Source organism: Stegodyphus dumicola, chromosome 2, assembly GCF_044657685.1.
Source record: "Stegodyphus dumicola isolate Sdum_Otavi_A_Nest chromosome 2, ASM4465768v1".
NCBI lineage: Eukaryota > Metazoa > Arthropoda > Arachnida > Araneae > Eresidae > Stegodyphus > Stegodyphus dumicola.
This window is the reverse complement of record NC_140769.1, coordinates 157294998-157311365: the sequence shown is the minus strand read 5'-3', so window position 1 is coordinate 157311365 and position 16368 is coordinate 157294998. Positions and strand designations below refer to the sequence as shown.

General features: G+C 28.5%; 1 protein-coding gene across 1 annotated transcript in view; it reads left to right on the top strand.

Annotated features, from left to right (window-relative positions):
• LOC118182704 (voltage-dependent calcium channel type A subunit alpha-1-like) overlaps positions 1-16368 on the top strand; it is a 454834-nt gene that overhangs the window by 271750 nt on the left and 166716 nt on the right. Inside the window, exons 25-27 of the mRNA XM_085811365.1 lie at positions 345-451; positions 10029-10128; positions 14884-15044. Coding sequence (XP_085667491.1) covers positions 345-451; positions 10029-10128; positions 14884-15044 — 368 coding nt within the window. The remainder of the gene's footprint in view (positions 1-344; positions 452-10028; positions 10129-14883; positions 15045-16368) is intronic.

Sequence of the window (16368 nt, the reverse complement as noted above, 5' to 3'; positions counted from 1 at the left end):
TTTTGTATGTCATTGTTTTCATGATATAAAACAAACCTATTTTAGGCAAAATTAGTTAAATACTAGAGCAAGTAGAAGAAAAAAAATTTTATGCATGTTATATATATGTTAAAATATTATTTGTTGTCTGACAAAAATTTAAATTTATGAAATCCTGCAGGTACAGATTAGAAAATTAATTTATGCATGTTATTTTGAGAAGTATTCTCCAACTTAATCTTCAATATATTAATTTTCTTAAAGGAATGAAAAAGTGCTTTCCAGTTTGCTCCTAAAAATTATCTGTACTATCTGTAATATGAGCTCTTTTTTTTTTTTTTTTGACTAATTATTGATTTCTTTAGGTTGTGGATCAAGGTATTATCTTCCATCCAGGCTCTTACTGTAGAGATCCATGGAATATTTTGGATGCTATAGTTGTGATATGTGCTTTAGTGGCCTTTGCCTTCTCGTAAGTATTTATTAGTCCAAAGGGGCAATTTGCCCTGAAGGACTATTAATTTCATTTTGGCATTTTGCTTTGAAAACTATAAACAGCGAATCACTTTTCAAATTGTTGCCACCAAACATTATCGTCCTGTATTATTTAAAGAAATTAAATAATGAAGAATCTGCATGAATGTATGTATGTTTCTCACATTAGATAAAGAAATGGTATCTAGAGCCATCAAAATTTGAATAATGTAATATTCCATAGAATATGGGCATGTGGAAGCCCTAATTTAAATTTTAAATTTGTTTTATTATCGATTTCAGATTTTGCAACACTTCAATGAATTTTTGATTAACAAACTAAACGATTTCAGAGCGATCATTGGCAACACTGAACGAAAAAAACATTTTTATCTCCAGCGCACAAGGACTTTGTATCGGAAATTCTAAAGATATGCTCATTTTAAAATTATTTTGCAATATAGCTGTTGAACTGAATTTTATAATTTGATTACGTAAAACATGATATTTAATAAATAAATGTAACACACAAAACATTAAAAGAATGCCTCTTTGAACGTAATTTAAAATCTGAAATGCAAAAGAGTCATACTTAACACAATTTATTTACAGCTACTCAGAATAAAAAGAATCTGCAATACTGCAAAACACTTACAAGAAGAAATACTATACTTCGTAACTATTTTGAAAAGTAACCTAATTCCTCATTAAATAATTAAAAATACCTTAAAAAAAGCTGGCATTAGCCTTACCTATTTTTAGATTTTTTGAATTAGATAATGATATTTTATGCCTAAAGCCCAAAGGACGGTATAAGGTGGATGGCGGATTCAGAGAATCTAATGTAAAAAATGTACAGATAATTCTTGTTTATACATTATCTTTCCTCCAAAATTTTGGCACATTACTTTTAATACTATTGTTTAAATAGTTTTAAATTTCTATAATGGCCAATTTTACTGCTTTTATTAACAAATCGGGCCTTTTCGTTTTTCATAGTAGCTTGATCGCCCACTAGCTTGAAGAATTACAACTTTTTATTAACAAAATGACTGTTTTTTCCTTTTACTCTTGCTTTTGTGGCCAAGTTTAGTAGTTTTAGCTGAATTAGCCATTTTCACTTTCAGTAACAATTTTTTCTTCCAACTACATGACTGACGCCATTTTGAAATCTTTTCACGTTTTTCTGAGCTTTCCGACCCCCTTCGAAAATTAGAGACGAGTTACACGAAAATTAGAGACAGTCTTTTCGTATTGGCTGATGCCCACCAAACATCGCTCCCCCCTACTTACGTCACACAACTGAAGTACACAGAAGGGAATTACAACCCCTTTTCAACTTAGTTTTAAGAGGGAGAGCTCTGCATCGCCACAGGTCAGTTTTTTCTGTTTCTTTTGTTACAACTTTTTTCTTGGTCTTAGCAAGACCCACTATGTTAGTTTTCATCTTAATTTTCTTTTAAATTTAATTACAGATTTATAAAATCTATAAAATTATAAATCTTTAAGCTTGCAGGCCCAGCCTGTATGTTTTTGTATATTTAGGACTAATAGCAGACCGCTATTTATTTTTATTTTTATTTTTATTTTTGTCTTGATTTTAGATGTAATCGGAATAGTTTTTACATATTTTAACACCTTAATGTGTCATTTTGTGCGGACGCATCGGGAAATTGGAACAGAGAATTGAGACTAATAAATTTTCCAAGACACTTTGTCTAAATTAAAAATTTTGTAGCGAAAAAGTTTCAATTGTCTGTTTCGGCGAAACGCGTAATGGGGTTAGTTTGATTCGACGTTCAAATCAGAAATTTCCCTAGAGAAGCCAGTTTGGAAATCGAGTTCAGCTAATTTACCATTTTCCGCTTTCTATTTTTATCTGTTTTTTTTTTTTTTTTTTTATGTTTTACTTGTTACTTGGTTTGATTTTCATATGTATTAATTTTTCAAATGCCACATCCATAGGTATTTTACTGTATTTTTTGCCTTTACTAGTTTCCAACGCTGAGTATTTTACTGTGTTTTTTTTTTTTTTTTTTTGTCCTTTCTTGTGTAGCATATTTCTCACCCTTCAATGACATTGTTTCTTAAAACGTGTTGAACTTTTTGGAGCCACAGCTCCTGGTAACTTTTAGGCAAGCTCAGTACAATTTCTAATTTACATATTTTGCAGCATATTGCACAAAATGTTATCTAGACCAAATTGGTCATACAGTATTGTACTAACTACCTTGCTTGTTATATATATATATATATTTAAGTGCTAAAATTTTTTATGGAAGATGAATTTTGCTGTGGTTGATATAGATGATACAGACTGTGAAAAATAAATTCTTTTGTATAAAACAAAAATAGCATTGTTCATAGAGTTTCAAGAAACGAAGAAATTTTCTTTTAAGTTCAATGTAATCATAAACAGTTTTAATGAAAATGACTCTTCTCTGCACCCTCTTGAAAAAAAGATTCTTTCATTAATTTAATATGAACTTTTGTAAAAATTCTTACATTCTTATGATCACCTAACAGTTTGCAGGAATATTTGGTGTAAAAATGGTAACTCAAAATAATAAATAATAGATAAGGAAGAAATCATTGCGAAGGAATAAAAAATATTAAAATTTTAAAATCACAAAAGTGTTTAGACTTTGGTTTAGAGAAAAAGTTAATAGTTTTGTATCATTCAGAAATAAAATATTATTAAGAAGTATAATTGCTTAATCTTTTATGATGTATAAACTATATAATGTTATAATAATATGAAAGAAACATTCAGATGTCTCATATTTGATAGCAATTCAGTGATTTCCTATTAAGAATGATCCACAATATTTTCTCCACAATATTTTTCACAGTTAGCTTTTTCATTATCAAAACATCTGCCATGATGATTATAATTTAAGCATTTTAGGTGAAGAGAATAGTTCATTCAAAAAAGAAAAACTGAAAATGATTTTGCAGTGGTCTGGCATCAATGAACTAGGTAAACTAAGCTAATCCCCTAACATTTTATGCATTAGCACTTTTAAGTATATTTTTACCTACTAGTCAAAAATATTAAAAAGAGCACTGTTTTACCTCTTTTGAAGTGTAGTTGAGATTTTGTCTGAAAGAAAAGAACTTAAACTGCATTAGCTGTGTCTCTGGGAGGACTAGCTCGCTTTTCCCATTTTCCTGTAGCTATTGTAAACATAATAACAATAAATAATAAACAATTTTAATTTTCTCATGGTTTTTTAAACAAATTAATTTAATGTTTAGCACTACATTTTAATTTGCCTTCATGAAAATATTCTTTTGGTACATTAAAAAATTTAAAGTAAAATATATCGATGTAGCTTGAACTATAGACAGAAAAAGAGTACAAAAAGCTAGTTCTGTCGCCAGAGATTATTACAGAACATAAGTAAGCATATAAATAATGCTAAAAGATTGATCTATTTTACATATTCTCATTTTTATAAGTGTAAAAGATTATACCTGTCATTCCAAAGTGAAATATAATATAGTTTCAAAGTGGTTGATAATAAAACTAAGAAATAATATGTTTTGCTGACTTCGTGTGATAAAATGTTTTAATTAATTATTAGTATGACATCCATCAGATTAAAAAAATTATTTATTTATTACAGTATTGGCATGTTTCATTTCTGTAAGTGTGAAACATTATACTCATTATTCCAAAGTGGAATACAGTACAAAGTCCTTAATCCGGACTCGTCGGAACTTCGTCGATTCCGGGTTAGGGGATTTTCTGGATTATAGATCATCAATTTAAATCTGGTACGATGGTGTGCAGAAATTATACAATTAAAAATATGAAATCATAATTTATGAAATAAAGAGCAATTATGATGTAAAGGGTATCAAAATTTACAAAAAAAAAAAGCTTGATATTTATTTGTGCAATTTATTAAACATTTCTTTCAATGTAAATTATTTAAGTTGCTTTGTTTTTTGTGCTAATACAGTCAAAAGTCGTTAATCCAGATTCGTCGGGACTTCGGCGATTCCGGATTATCGATTTTTCTGGATTATAGATCATCAGTTTAAATCTGGTAAGATGGCATGAAGAAATTATAAAATTAAAAATATGAAACCGTAATTTATGAAATAAAGAACAATTATGATCTAAAGGGTATCAAAATTTACAAAAAAAAAAAGCTTAATATTTATTTGTTTACTTTATTAAACATTTCTTTCAATGTAAGTTGTTTAAGTTGCTTCATTTTTTATGTGATAATACATTCTCTTTAATTCTATAAACAGACATAATTTCTTGTTCAGTTACAAAGTTCCGCTGTTCAAGTCCTATAATTGCTGTGTCTACCGACTAATTTGTCAATCGAAATATTTTCGTTTTCAATAACCTCTGTCACTTTTTTCGCTATCGGAAGAGAATTATGATGATGAGGAATTTGATTTAAATCATATCAAAGACAGAGTACATCGAGATGAAATACTACATTCAGTAAGGAATTATAAGCCAAATAAAATAAAAACATCTGCCCTGAAGATAAGGATAGTGCTGACAGATCAACTTCCAATTCATTGCGCGCCCGCTGCAGTGTTAAAGATAAACAAAGTTTAGATAAACAAACGTTAAAGTTTAGATAAACAAAGGATATGCCTTTATCCATTTTTTTGCAGCAATTCCACTTTTTGTTTAATGAACCTCGAAATATACTTTCGCTTTGTAAATCATTTACATATTAGTAAATGTATATCAGAAATTCTATGTGACATAATCGAAAGTTCAAGCTTACTTTTATAAAATTGCTCTAACAGTTTGCAAAAAATAATAAGCCGGATCCAATTCGGCTAGATTAAGGAACAACGCAATCTGCAACATTAACTGAAATAGATAATTAGATAATTTTAGCTTACCTTATACCATCCGTTATACATTAAACGCGAACTCGTAAACGTATTTTGCGCACGCGCACAAGCTTATTCGCAGCCGTAAAGGTCTTACGCGAATGCGTCAACGCGACGCATGCGCAGAAAGTTTGTAGCTTTGAGGTACGGATTATGGGTATCCGAATTAACGACTTTTGACTGTACTTTTTCTTTAATTCTATAAACAGACATAATTTCTTGTTCAGTTACAAAGTTCCACTGTTCAAGTCCTGTAATTGCTGTGTCGAGAATACTGACTAACTTGTCAATCGAAATTTTTTCGTTTTCAGTAACCTCTCTGTCACTTTCTTCATATCGAAAGCAGTATTTTCTGGATCTAGAACCATACTACAGATTTCGCCATCCGTTAATTGACTGATGATTGAGGCATTGTCGTCGCAATGAAAAACTTATGTTGCATTATCTTCATTTATTACGCTTCTCCACATTTCTCTACAAAATCCAATAACTGTAAAATTTCACCTTTAGTTTGCAATGTCCGAAAACGTTGAAATTTGCGGCTATCATCTTCATCCTCCTCACCATGAAATATGGTAGCTGGCCATAAATTATGCCAAGCATTTTTTAACGTACCTGGAGACACATCCTCCCACGATCTTGCGATGCTCCACAGAGCAGATTTTATGCTAAAAAATTTCAAAAAGTCTTGAATAGTCTTGCCTTTGTTCAAGAAATTTAACATAGATTTATAAAATGCTGCTTTATATTTGCATTTCAGCGTGTGCACTATTCCCATATCCATAGGCTGAATGATAGACCTACAATTTGGAGGGAAGAATTATACGGATACATTATCTTTCACTAAAACTTTAAGTGAAGTACTCGCCAAACAGTTGTTAACAATCAGGACTATTTTTGAGTCGTCAAGTAAACCAACCGAATACGAATGTCGCTGAGCCTCAGGTATAAAATGATTTTCAAACCAATCATTCATAAACGCTTGTGTCATCCATGCTCTTCTATTTGCACGATAAATTACGGGGAAAATCTTTACTCCTTTAAATGCTCGAGGTCGTGCATGTTTTCTGATTATGAAAAGTTTGCACTTGCACGTTCCTTCAGCATTTGCACACGCTGAAATTGTTAGTTTGTAATCTTTGACACCAGTTGGAGCCTTTTCTGTAGAGGTTGCCAAGGTATTTTGCGGTACATATTGCCAGAAAAGATCAGTTTCATCAGCATTGTAACTTTGTTCTGGAGATAATTGTTCACTAGTAATGAGTTCAATGAATTCATCTGCAAATTGTTCAGCAGCTTCAGTATGAGCTGAAGCTTTTTCACCTGAAAGTTTTACCAAAAAAAAAAAAAAAAAAAAAAGCTTACATATCATGGTGATTTTAAAATTTGGTTAACCAACCTGTCGAATATGTGCACTCAGTGTTTAAGTTCATTTCTTCATGAAGTATTTTGGCTTGAGCCATTAGCATTAAACCCATCAATGGCGTGCCCTTGCTGTGATGCTGTCTGACCCATTCAATCATCACTTTGTCATTATTGTCACTTTTAGTATAACAAACCCTTTTTATGTTATTCATTGCAAGTGGGTGTCAGAATCCTCAAAAAATTCAGAAAGTTCCTTTTTCTTTTTGCTTATGTCATATACAGTTGACTTTCCAATGTCATACTCCTTGCATACTTTTGAGACAGATATGCCTTTATCAATTTTTTGCTGCAATTCCACTTTTTGTTTGATGGACATCGAAGCATACTTTCGCTTTGTAGATCCTTTGCCAGCTCCAGAATTGGAAACTCTTTTAGCCATAATCAAAAGTTCATGCTTAATTTTTTATAAAATTGCTTTAACAGTCTGCATAAAACAATGAGCTGGATACAATTAGAAGATTAAGGAACAGCGCAATCTGCAACATTAACTGAAATGCCTTAGAATTAGTAAAGATAATTTTAGCCTAGCTTATACCATCCATTATACATTAAACGCGCATGCATAAAGCATACAAAAAAAGTTTGTGGCTTTGAGGTATGGATTATAGATCATTCCGGATAATGGGCGTCCAGATTATGGGCTTTGTACTGTATTACATAATTTCAAAATGGTTCATAATAAAACTAAGTAATAATAATATGTTTTGCTGTAGTGTGTTTAGATAAAATGCTTTTATTATGACATCCATCAGATTAAACAAATATTTATTTATTATGGTATGATAATTTGGACTTTCTTTCTTTTTCCAATTTGCATAAATTTATTAGAGCACATTAACCATTTTTGTATGCATTAATCTTCAAATCATATCATTAGTCCTCATATTTTAATTTAAATGAATCCTGTTGTAAAGGCTACCTCTCTAAAATGACCATTTCCGAAAGTGACCTGCATTTCTGAGAACATAATACTAGTAGTGAATTTTACCTCTCCAAAATGGCCAACACTGCCATCCATGTATGGTCATCTTAGAGAGGATTATAATTTTTCTTCATGCTTAATCCTCTTAGTAAAAGTTAATGCAATTTAAAAAATAATAATAATGAGTGAATAAGAGAGAAAGTTGTGTAACATAACTTTACTGGGCAAATGTCCCATTTTGAAATGTAACGTTTCATTTTATTGCTTTGACGAGCCCCCCCCCTTTTTTTAGAGAAAAAATTCAGTTTTGTACCATTTTGATACATGCTTTAAATATAATCTTCATAGCAGCAAATCATAACTTGTAAAGTAGTTTGTATGAATGATACCAGTACTGCTGTTATTTTTTTCAGTACCTAATCCTCTTAGTAAAAACTAATGCGATTTTAAAAAAAAATAACGAGTGAATAAGAGAGAAAGTTATGTAGCATAACTTTACTGGGCAAATGTCCCATTTTGAAATTTAACATACCATTTTATTGCTTTGCCCACCCCTTTTTTTTTTAAAGGAAAAATTCAGTTTTGTCCTGTTTTGATACATGCTTTAAATATAATCTTCATAGCAACAAATCATAACTTCTAAACTAGTTGGTATGAATGATACCAGTAGTGCTGTTAAGAAGCCCTGATTGAGATAAGATGCATTGAGACCCAAGATTTTTTGGGAGACTGATCCCTAAGAAATGTATATGTTATGACAAATAATAATAAGTTGTTATGACAAAAATGCACACTTTAGAGCCTAGATCAGTTTTGTTGAATATATTTTGCTCTAGATGCAGAGTACGCATGCTATATTCTTTTTAAATTTTTATTTTGTATTTTTGATTGTTTGTGGCTACAAACTAAAAATATATCAAAAGATGAAAACAAGTATTCAGTGATAATATTTTAATTTAATGTAACTAGATATATTACGCTGTGGCAAAATAAAAATGATGTGTTGACATTTTTATACTTCATTAAAATATAATTTCCAGTCCTCTCGGTACTAACAGATCAAAATTTGTTATAAAATGCAAGCTCGTAAAGTTAAGTTCATGTAAACAAGAAAATATGTAGTTCCTCTCTGCATCAACATAAATGTTTTTATGATATTCTTGGGAAAATTGTTTTAGGTTCTTTTATGTAATTTTATAAAAAATGTATTTTTACCTTTGTTATAAAAGTCTATCTATGTGTCCCAGTTTTGTTTGATTAAATTTAGAATCTAATATAAACTCATAAATGTCTGTATATAACAGAATTAATTTTGTTGACAACCAAACAGAAAAGGGTTTTCTTGAGGGATATAAATTATTGGGGAAAACAGCATTCTTGATTAATAATATTTGCTACACAAATGACTAGTAAGAAAATTAGGAAGTAAAAAAGTATAATGATATTCTTTTGGAATTTAGTAAGCAGTAATTTTTTTAAGTTTATAAATATGAAATCTGAAATTCCTATTATATAACTAAGGCCTTTCATGCCCTCGGCAACTAAATCAGTACCTGACCTATGATCTTGTTTCTTACTTTTATTTTATTTCTTCCATCTCTCATTCGAAAGACTGTGCATACACTCATAAGCACTATATGAAAGATGTTTATTGCATGATGCTTTATGCTAATGATTAGCTAGAAAAAATATTTCTTTAAAAAATCAACTTTGGTTTGTTTAAAATAAGTTTTAGAGAGTTATCTCGCTCATTTTGTCTTTTCATTTACCTTTCACACCCCCTTGTTTTCCTTTTCTCCTTTTTTCAATCCTTCAATTTTTGCTGTAGTAAAAAATGCCTATATTTATAAAAATAAATTTTAGAGTTATTTGTTAAAGTTTTTTGAGGCAGGCCTTTTGGAATGATAGTTTGTCAATGTTAATGCTTGAAATGCTCATTGTCATAATCAATATTAAATCATATTTTATTCTGGAAATACTTTTATAAAATCATGGAATAAATAATAAAGTAAAAATACTGGCTCTTTTCATATGTGGAATAATGAAAAAATATTCTAATAACTAAGTTTGTATCTGAAAACACTTTATTCCTTTGAATTTACAAGTAAGAGATTTCTTTAAATATTCTTAGGTTCCTTAATTAAAATATACATATGCTAAAATTTATAAACTTTTAATATTTAAAAATTATAAAATTAATGTTCATATTTATATAAGGATGCTAAAAGTTAATTCAGTATTTTCTTACAATTGTTGTATGCTTAAAAAAATTCTCATAGTAAAAAAAAAAAACAACTTTGAGGATTAAAGTAGAAAATATGAAAGCTTAAATTTAGTATTCATATTTTTTCAGTGGAAGTAGTACAGGCCAGAATCTTAGTACTATCAAATCTTTAAGAGTTTTACGAGTGTTACGGCCACTCAAGACCATTAAAAGAGTACCTAAGTTGAAGGTGAGTTCTTTCATTATTTTAAACTGAGAATTTACTAATTGATGCTAAAAGTGTTTGTTTAATATAAAAATGATTTCATTTGCATTCTTAATGAGGTTCCAAAATTTAGCATGTTTAAAGCAACTGTGTTCTTTTTTAATGATATGTTAATGCTGTTTAGTCATAACATTATAAGCTTCAGTATCTTTGTCATGTCTGGATCATATAACTAATTGTAGGTTGAAGGAAAAATTAGAAAAGAGGCAAATGAGAGTACTATGTTTATAGTTGTTTACATAAACTTAAATAAATAAAAACATTATGCCATTTAAAATATAATATGGCAACGGTTCTTCCTTTCGCCAGAAAAATTATTAAACACTTATAATAATTTGCTGAAATATTCATTTACTACTTATCAAAACATAAACAAATGTCTTATCATAAGCTTTTGTTAAAACTGAATTCTGATTTTAATCTTTCACAACAATAACTCTTTCACTTCAGTTAAATATTAGTTCTATTTTATTTATAATTATTTTCTTCCATTTCAAGAAGTATTGTTTTAAAAGAATTCAAAGAAAATGAATAGAATGTAAATGAAAAGATTTGATGATAATGCTTCATGGTTCATCTAGTCTAGAATACTGCAGGGGGCGGCAGGAAAATCTGCTGCTCTTACCGAGAATTGAAACTTATAAATTCCAATGAATAATGTCAGTGAATCTATTCAAATTTTTTTTTATTAAAATGCTTACTCAGTTTGCTAATAGAACCCATAATTTAACATAGTATGCACATTAAAACATTTTAGAATAATAAATTAACCAACATTTAAAAGTAACCTAATTGTTAAAGAAAGCTGTTTGCTTTTGTCTAATACTTTTATGTACTATTTATAAATTGGATTCCATTAAGGAATTTACATTTTCTTTAAGAAGCAGTTTATAACAAATAATCAATTTAAAAAGAATTTTAAACTCAAACAATAATTTAAAAGAAACTTAAAATTTATTTTTTTTGAAAGTTGTTTGCTTTCCATTCGATGTGCTAGCAGCACAACTTAATATTTTTACTTGAAGATTTGGTTTCCAAAATTAATTTGACCAGCAGTTCACACCTGAAAAAAGACTGAGCCAATTTCCAGTAACTGTAACTTAAATTTGGAGGTAAGGGCTTTTTAAAGCCAAACAGAAATTCCCATCATTTCAATGATTGTCATTTTCTAGACAAGAAATTCCAAACATTTTTAACATTTTGATGGGCTCAAATTTTGTAGCTGTTCTTCTGTTATAAACACAAATGCAGGCTATCTCTAAAACTATTTACTAACAGAGCACAGAAACAGTTACAAAGAAAAGATACATCAAAAATGAACATACACCAGAATGGAACATCTAACATTTAGAATTAACGTTCCGAGTCATGGAGACATAACATTAGAGAACATATCCTCATCGCAGCTGGACGTCAACTGCTGAAAGTTGTTCTTGTCGCTTCTAGATGGTGTTTGATAAAATAGTTCGCTTATATTCAGGTAGTTTTGTTACAATATTTATATTATAAAAAAGAAACAAATATTAAATTTATGCTTAAAATATTTTCGAAATATATTTTTTTTTCTAAGATAAAATGTGCAGGTGTAGTAATTTATTCCCTTAATTTGGAACTTTAAATGGGATAAAAAGAAACCATTTCGTAAAATGTAATCATTTCTTTTAAATTAAAATTCCAAATGTAGTAATCAGCCAGCCATTAAAAGCAAAAGGCTGTGTAAATAGTTTACTAATTTTTATTTAAGACTGGTTTTGGAAAAGTTATATTTTCTCTTTAAGATCTCTGTGTAAAATATCTGTTTTGGTCTGTCTTCTGGCTAGAAATACTGGTGTTGTAAAAGTATTTTAAGGTCCAAAATTTGTTGAAATTTCTGTCAAATATATCTTAAAAATGTAATACAAATACAATGATTAGTCTAGATTACATTATGACACACAAAGATATCTGATTTTTATAAGTTATTTTTTGATGAAATTTGATCCATTTCTTCATAAAAGTTTGAAAACAGTTTCTGATACATCTATAGATAGAATTTGTATGCAGTTCACACTTGATGGTAAAATGAATTTTTACATTTGTCTTTTCTATTTAGAATCTGCATTTTTATTATCTGTTATTGCCAGAATATAGTGATTGTTGTAAAATCTTACATCAGTTGTGGATTCTTAGCTATAATATTAAAAAAAAAAATATTGTTTATATTATAATTGAGAGAAAACTGCAAATTCTCTATCAGAGAGGAAATCTGTTCTTAATCAAGCTAATAAATAACTAAAAGTTTCATTCAATTGAATGAAATGGTTCAAGGGAATGTTTTTGTTTCTGTGCAAAAATGCTGATCTATCTTTACTTTAAATATTCAGTCATTAATTTTCATTTCATTTTTATATGAATGTCACTATTATCTGTTATTTTAAAAAAGGCATGTCAGGGTCATTTTTGCCTTTTGGCTTGCATCAGAACCATAGTAACAACTTCATTTCCATTTAGAATATTTCATTTAATAAAAAATGCATGTATGATGGCGGATTTGAACTATAATGGGTCTGCAATGAGGTGCAAAAAATAAATGCTTTGCTCTGATGATGACACTCGTTACAATCGAAAATGAGGAAGAGTAAAAAGACCTTGAAGTGCCTATTTTATGGTAACAGACTGTAAATCAGTTGAGTTAAGATAATCATATTTGTTACAATCTTTTCAACTTCTGCCAGTTTATAAATTCATCCTTTCCATCCTTCACTGATGTCAGGGTGTAAGTCAATTTATGAGTTAGAGAAAATTAGTGTGTTCATTTCAAGTGCAATTTTGTTTCCTAGTTAAAATATTTTCATAAACTCTCATTTAATAAAAATATTATTCATAAGGAAAGCAAGAAAAATAATGTAAAATTTAAATTACTGAATGGAAATATGTATCTTGTAATATAGCACTACATTTTAGCTTATTGCAATAAAACTCAAATTCTAAGCTATGTACATTTTGATTAAAAAGAGAAAGCTCTGCTATGATAGATAGAAAATAAATAATTTGTGCTTTTTTATATAAATCAGACAAGATCATTTAATTTATAGCTGTTAAATAAATGGGATTCAAGTAATAAAGTATTGAAACAGGGGGATGATATTAATTTATTATCCATAAAGAAGACTGACCAGCGTAAAAAAGGCTGTAAATTCTAGTTAAAAAATTTAATTAAAGCAGTAACTACTTTTTTTTTTTTTTTTTTTTTTTTTTTTTTAAGGTATCAACTAAGGTTTATTGAGATGAAAGCAGTTCATCTATGTAGTTCAAATAATACAAAAAGATCTTGTGACTGAGAGAGGATTTTCAGAAACAATGAGATTCTAGATTATTCTAGATGCCTCTGAGCTTCAAAAATTAATACATTTATATATAAGCCAAAGAAATTGCTCAAAATATGATTCAAGATCAAATTGATTGCAAAAGTTGATTGCAAAGAAATTGTTGAATAAATTGAACGTGATAAAAATTTTGCCAAACTTGTAAAAGTATTTATAATGAAACTTCTGAGCAGACTGAAGATAATCCCACCATAAACAGCAACTTTCGGAACTTTATTATTTATGATGAGACGTGGAAATTTTATTGCAGCTCGGAAAATGGTAATAAATATTTTACTACTCTAAATGCTTTATCACTATTAAAGAAAAAGAAAATATAAGATTTCAGAATTTAACAATAATATCAAAGATGTAATTTCATAAAAATGGAATCTAAGTATTGCAACAATAAGATAGCACTGCTATAAAGATGCTGTGGAAACTTTTCAAGAAAGTGTGATAAGAAAATTCCATTAGTTTAGAAAAACAAAATTCTCCTCCTCCCCAAATTAAAGCAGTATTTCAGTGCTTTCAATAGATGACATTTTGTTTTAAAAAAATGTAGTAAATGGGCACATTCCATGCGAATTATTTACTAAGGTAAAGAAGAAATAAAGTATAAATCTACAACATTGCTGTGATGAATGATAATACTAAATTTAAGAAAATATTGTGTATAGAATCAAAAAGGGACTATTAAACATGAGGCATATAAACATATGAGGCATTAAATATGAGGCATATATAAAAATAGTTGTCTTTTCTATTGAAATTAAGATATTGTAAACATGAGTTAAAATTGCGATATTGTGTTAGATTCAGATTTTGTCTATTATATATATTATGAAATTTTGAGGTCACAATAAGTTTATGATTTGGAAAATAAGGTCAGATTTTTGAAGTTGCAGTCAGATTTTTTTTGTTTATTTGCCACACCTTATTTTGGAGTATGAATTGTTCAAAGTTTATGATTCATTGCATTATTTATTATAGATTTAGTAATTAATTATCATTATTAGGTAGTAATTAATATTTACCTTTCTTTTTCTGTAGCGAATAAGTGTATTTTATTTAATTTAGTTACTGCAAAAGTCCCAAGTGTATGTTATAGAATAAAAGTAAGATATAAGTGTTAGCATTTTGAATTTAAATGCATTTATTCATTTTTCTAGTATTCATTAGAATAGGTTTATAAGATCTGTTATAAATGAAACCAAGTTATTGTTCTGCAGTATTTTTTATTTTTAAAGATATTTTTGCTTGGTAGTTTTTTTTGTACAATTACAGAGCTTAATCCATTTTCTTGATAGCAGTATTAAAACTGAAAATGAACTTATAATTAATTTTTTAATAAATACCCCTTTTTTATTTTTAGGCTGTATTTGATTGTGTAGTCACATCTTTAAAGAATGTTGTGAACATACTCATCGTGTATATCTTGTTCCAATTTATCTTTGCTGTTGTTGCTGTTCAGTTGTTTAATGGAAAATTTTTTTACTGCACAGATAGTTCTAAACTTCGGCAAGAAGAGTGTGAGTAAGTACACTTTTGAACTGTGTTCCATGCTTTTGATACCATGCCTTTATTACTAAAATACAGCTTTCCTGAATGTATTGTTATTGGCATCTTATGTATAGCTCACTAACTTGATGTCAATACGTATGTAAGGAAAAAAAAATAATGTGTGGTATTTATTTTATTTACCTAAATTTAAAAAAAAAAAAAAAAAAAAAAAAAAAAAAAAAAAAACATGTATGAGTTGTTGTGGGTGTTATAGTATTTCATTTGATCAGCTGAAAATATTAGCAGTTTGTGTATTTTTTATAAATCACATTTTACCAAGGAAATTTCTTTTGAGTCATCTCTCTTTTATATTTATATTTTAGTGCCATTTCATATCATGAAATTATATTTAATAAAAGTATTATTGTTGTAAAAAGTTACTATGTTGCTAAGCTTTCTAAAAAAAGATTTTTATTATATTATTTAGATTTAAATCTAAAATACATCTTACTGTCATAATAATTATTTTACAAATAGATTTAAAAATTAAATTGTAGAAGCCTATACCGAAAATTCCCTTCTTTTTCCCTTGTTTTCCTGACAATAGTGGAATATTTTTGTTTCAATTATTTGTATGGTAGCTTTTTTTAATTGCTAACAATGTAAGAGAAGGAAAATAGTTTCTTGCCAGTATGCTAAAGCAAATATCCATCCTTGCCAATGTTTAAAAGCAAATACGTTTGTACTTGAAGTTGAAAGCACTAATTAAATAACGTATTTAAATGATTAGCTGGAAATTTTGGTATATAGTAATGTAAACACTTTTTAGTAAAAGAGTGACTGAAGTATCTTAAAATTAAGATCTGTATCCTGATAGTTAATTTTTTAATAATAAACTAATTAAAGCAGCACTTAAATTCAATGAAAATTTTTTACTTCTTTTGGAATATTATGTTAAAAAACTTGCCTAGTAAAGTTTAATTATAATCTTTCAGTGTTAAAATTGACATCTCAGGGGGGGGGGAGAAATGTGCAATTCTTTATGTCAAAATTTTGATTTGTATTTGACGAAGTTTTATTATTTATGTAGAAGTTGAGGACAGTTTAGTTAAACATTAAGAATTAGAACCTGTAAGGATTAGTTTCTTTTGGACGATGATTTGCCGCACTGAATAATGCAGCACAGCAATAGCTGCTTTAACATGAATTTATTTTAAATATGCATTTTTTAATAATTTGATCAACAGGAAATTAATCTGACGATTAATGTGTGGCTTTGGTAAGAAACCGGTGCACTAATTAATTGTACATCCATTATTTTTTATTTTTGTATGATTAGTAAACATTGTAAAAATAT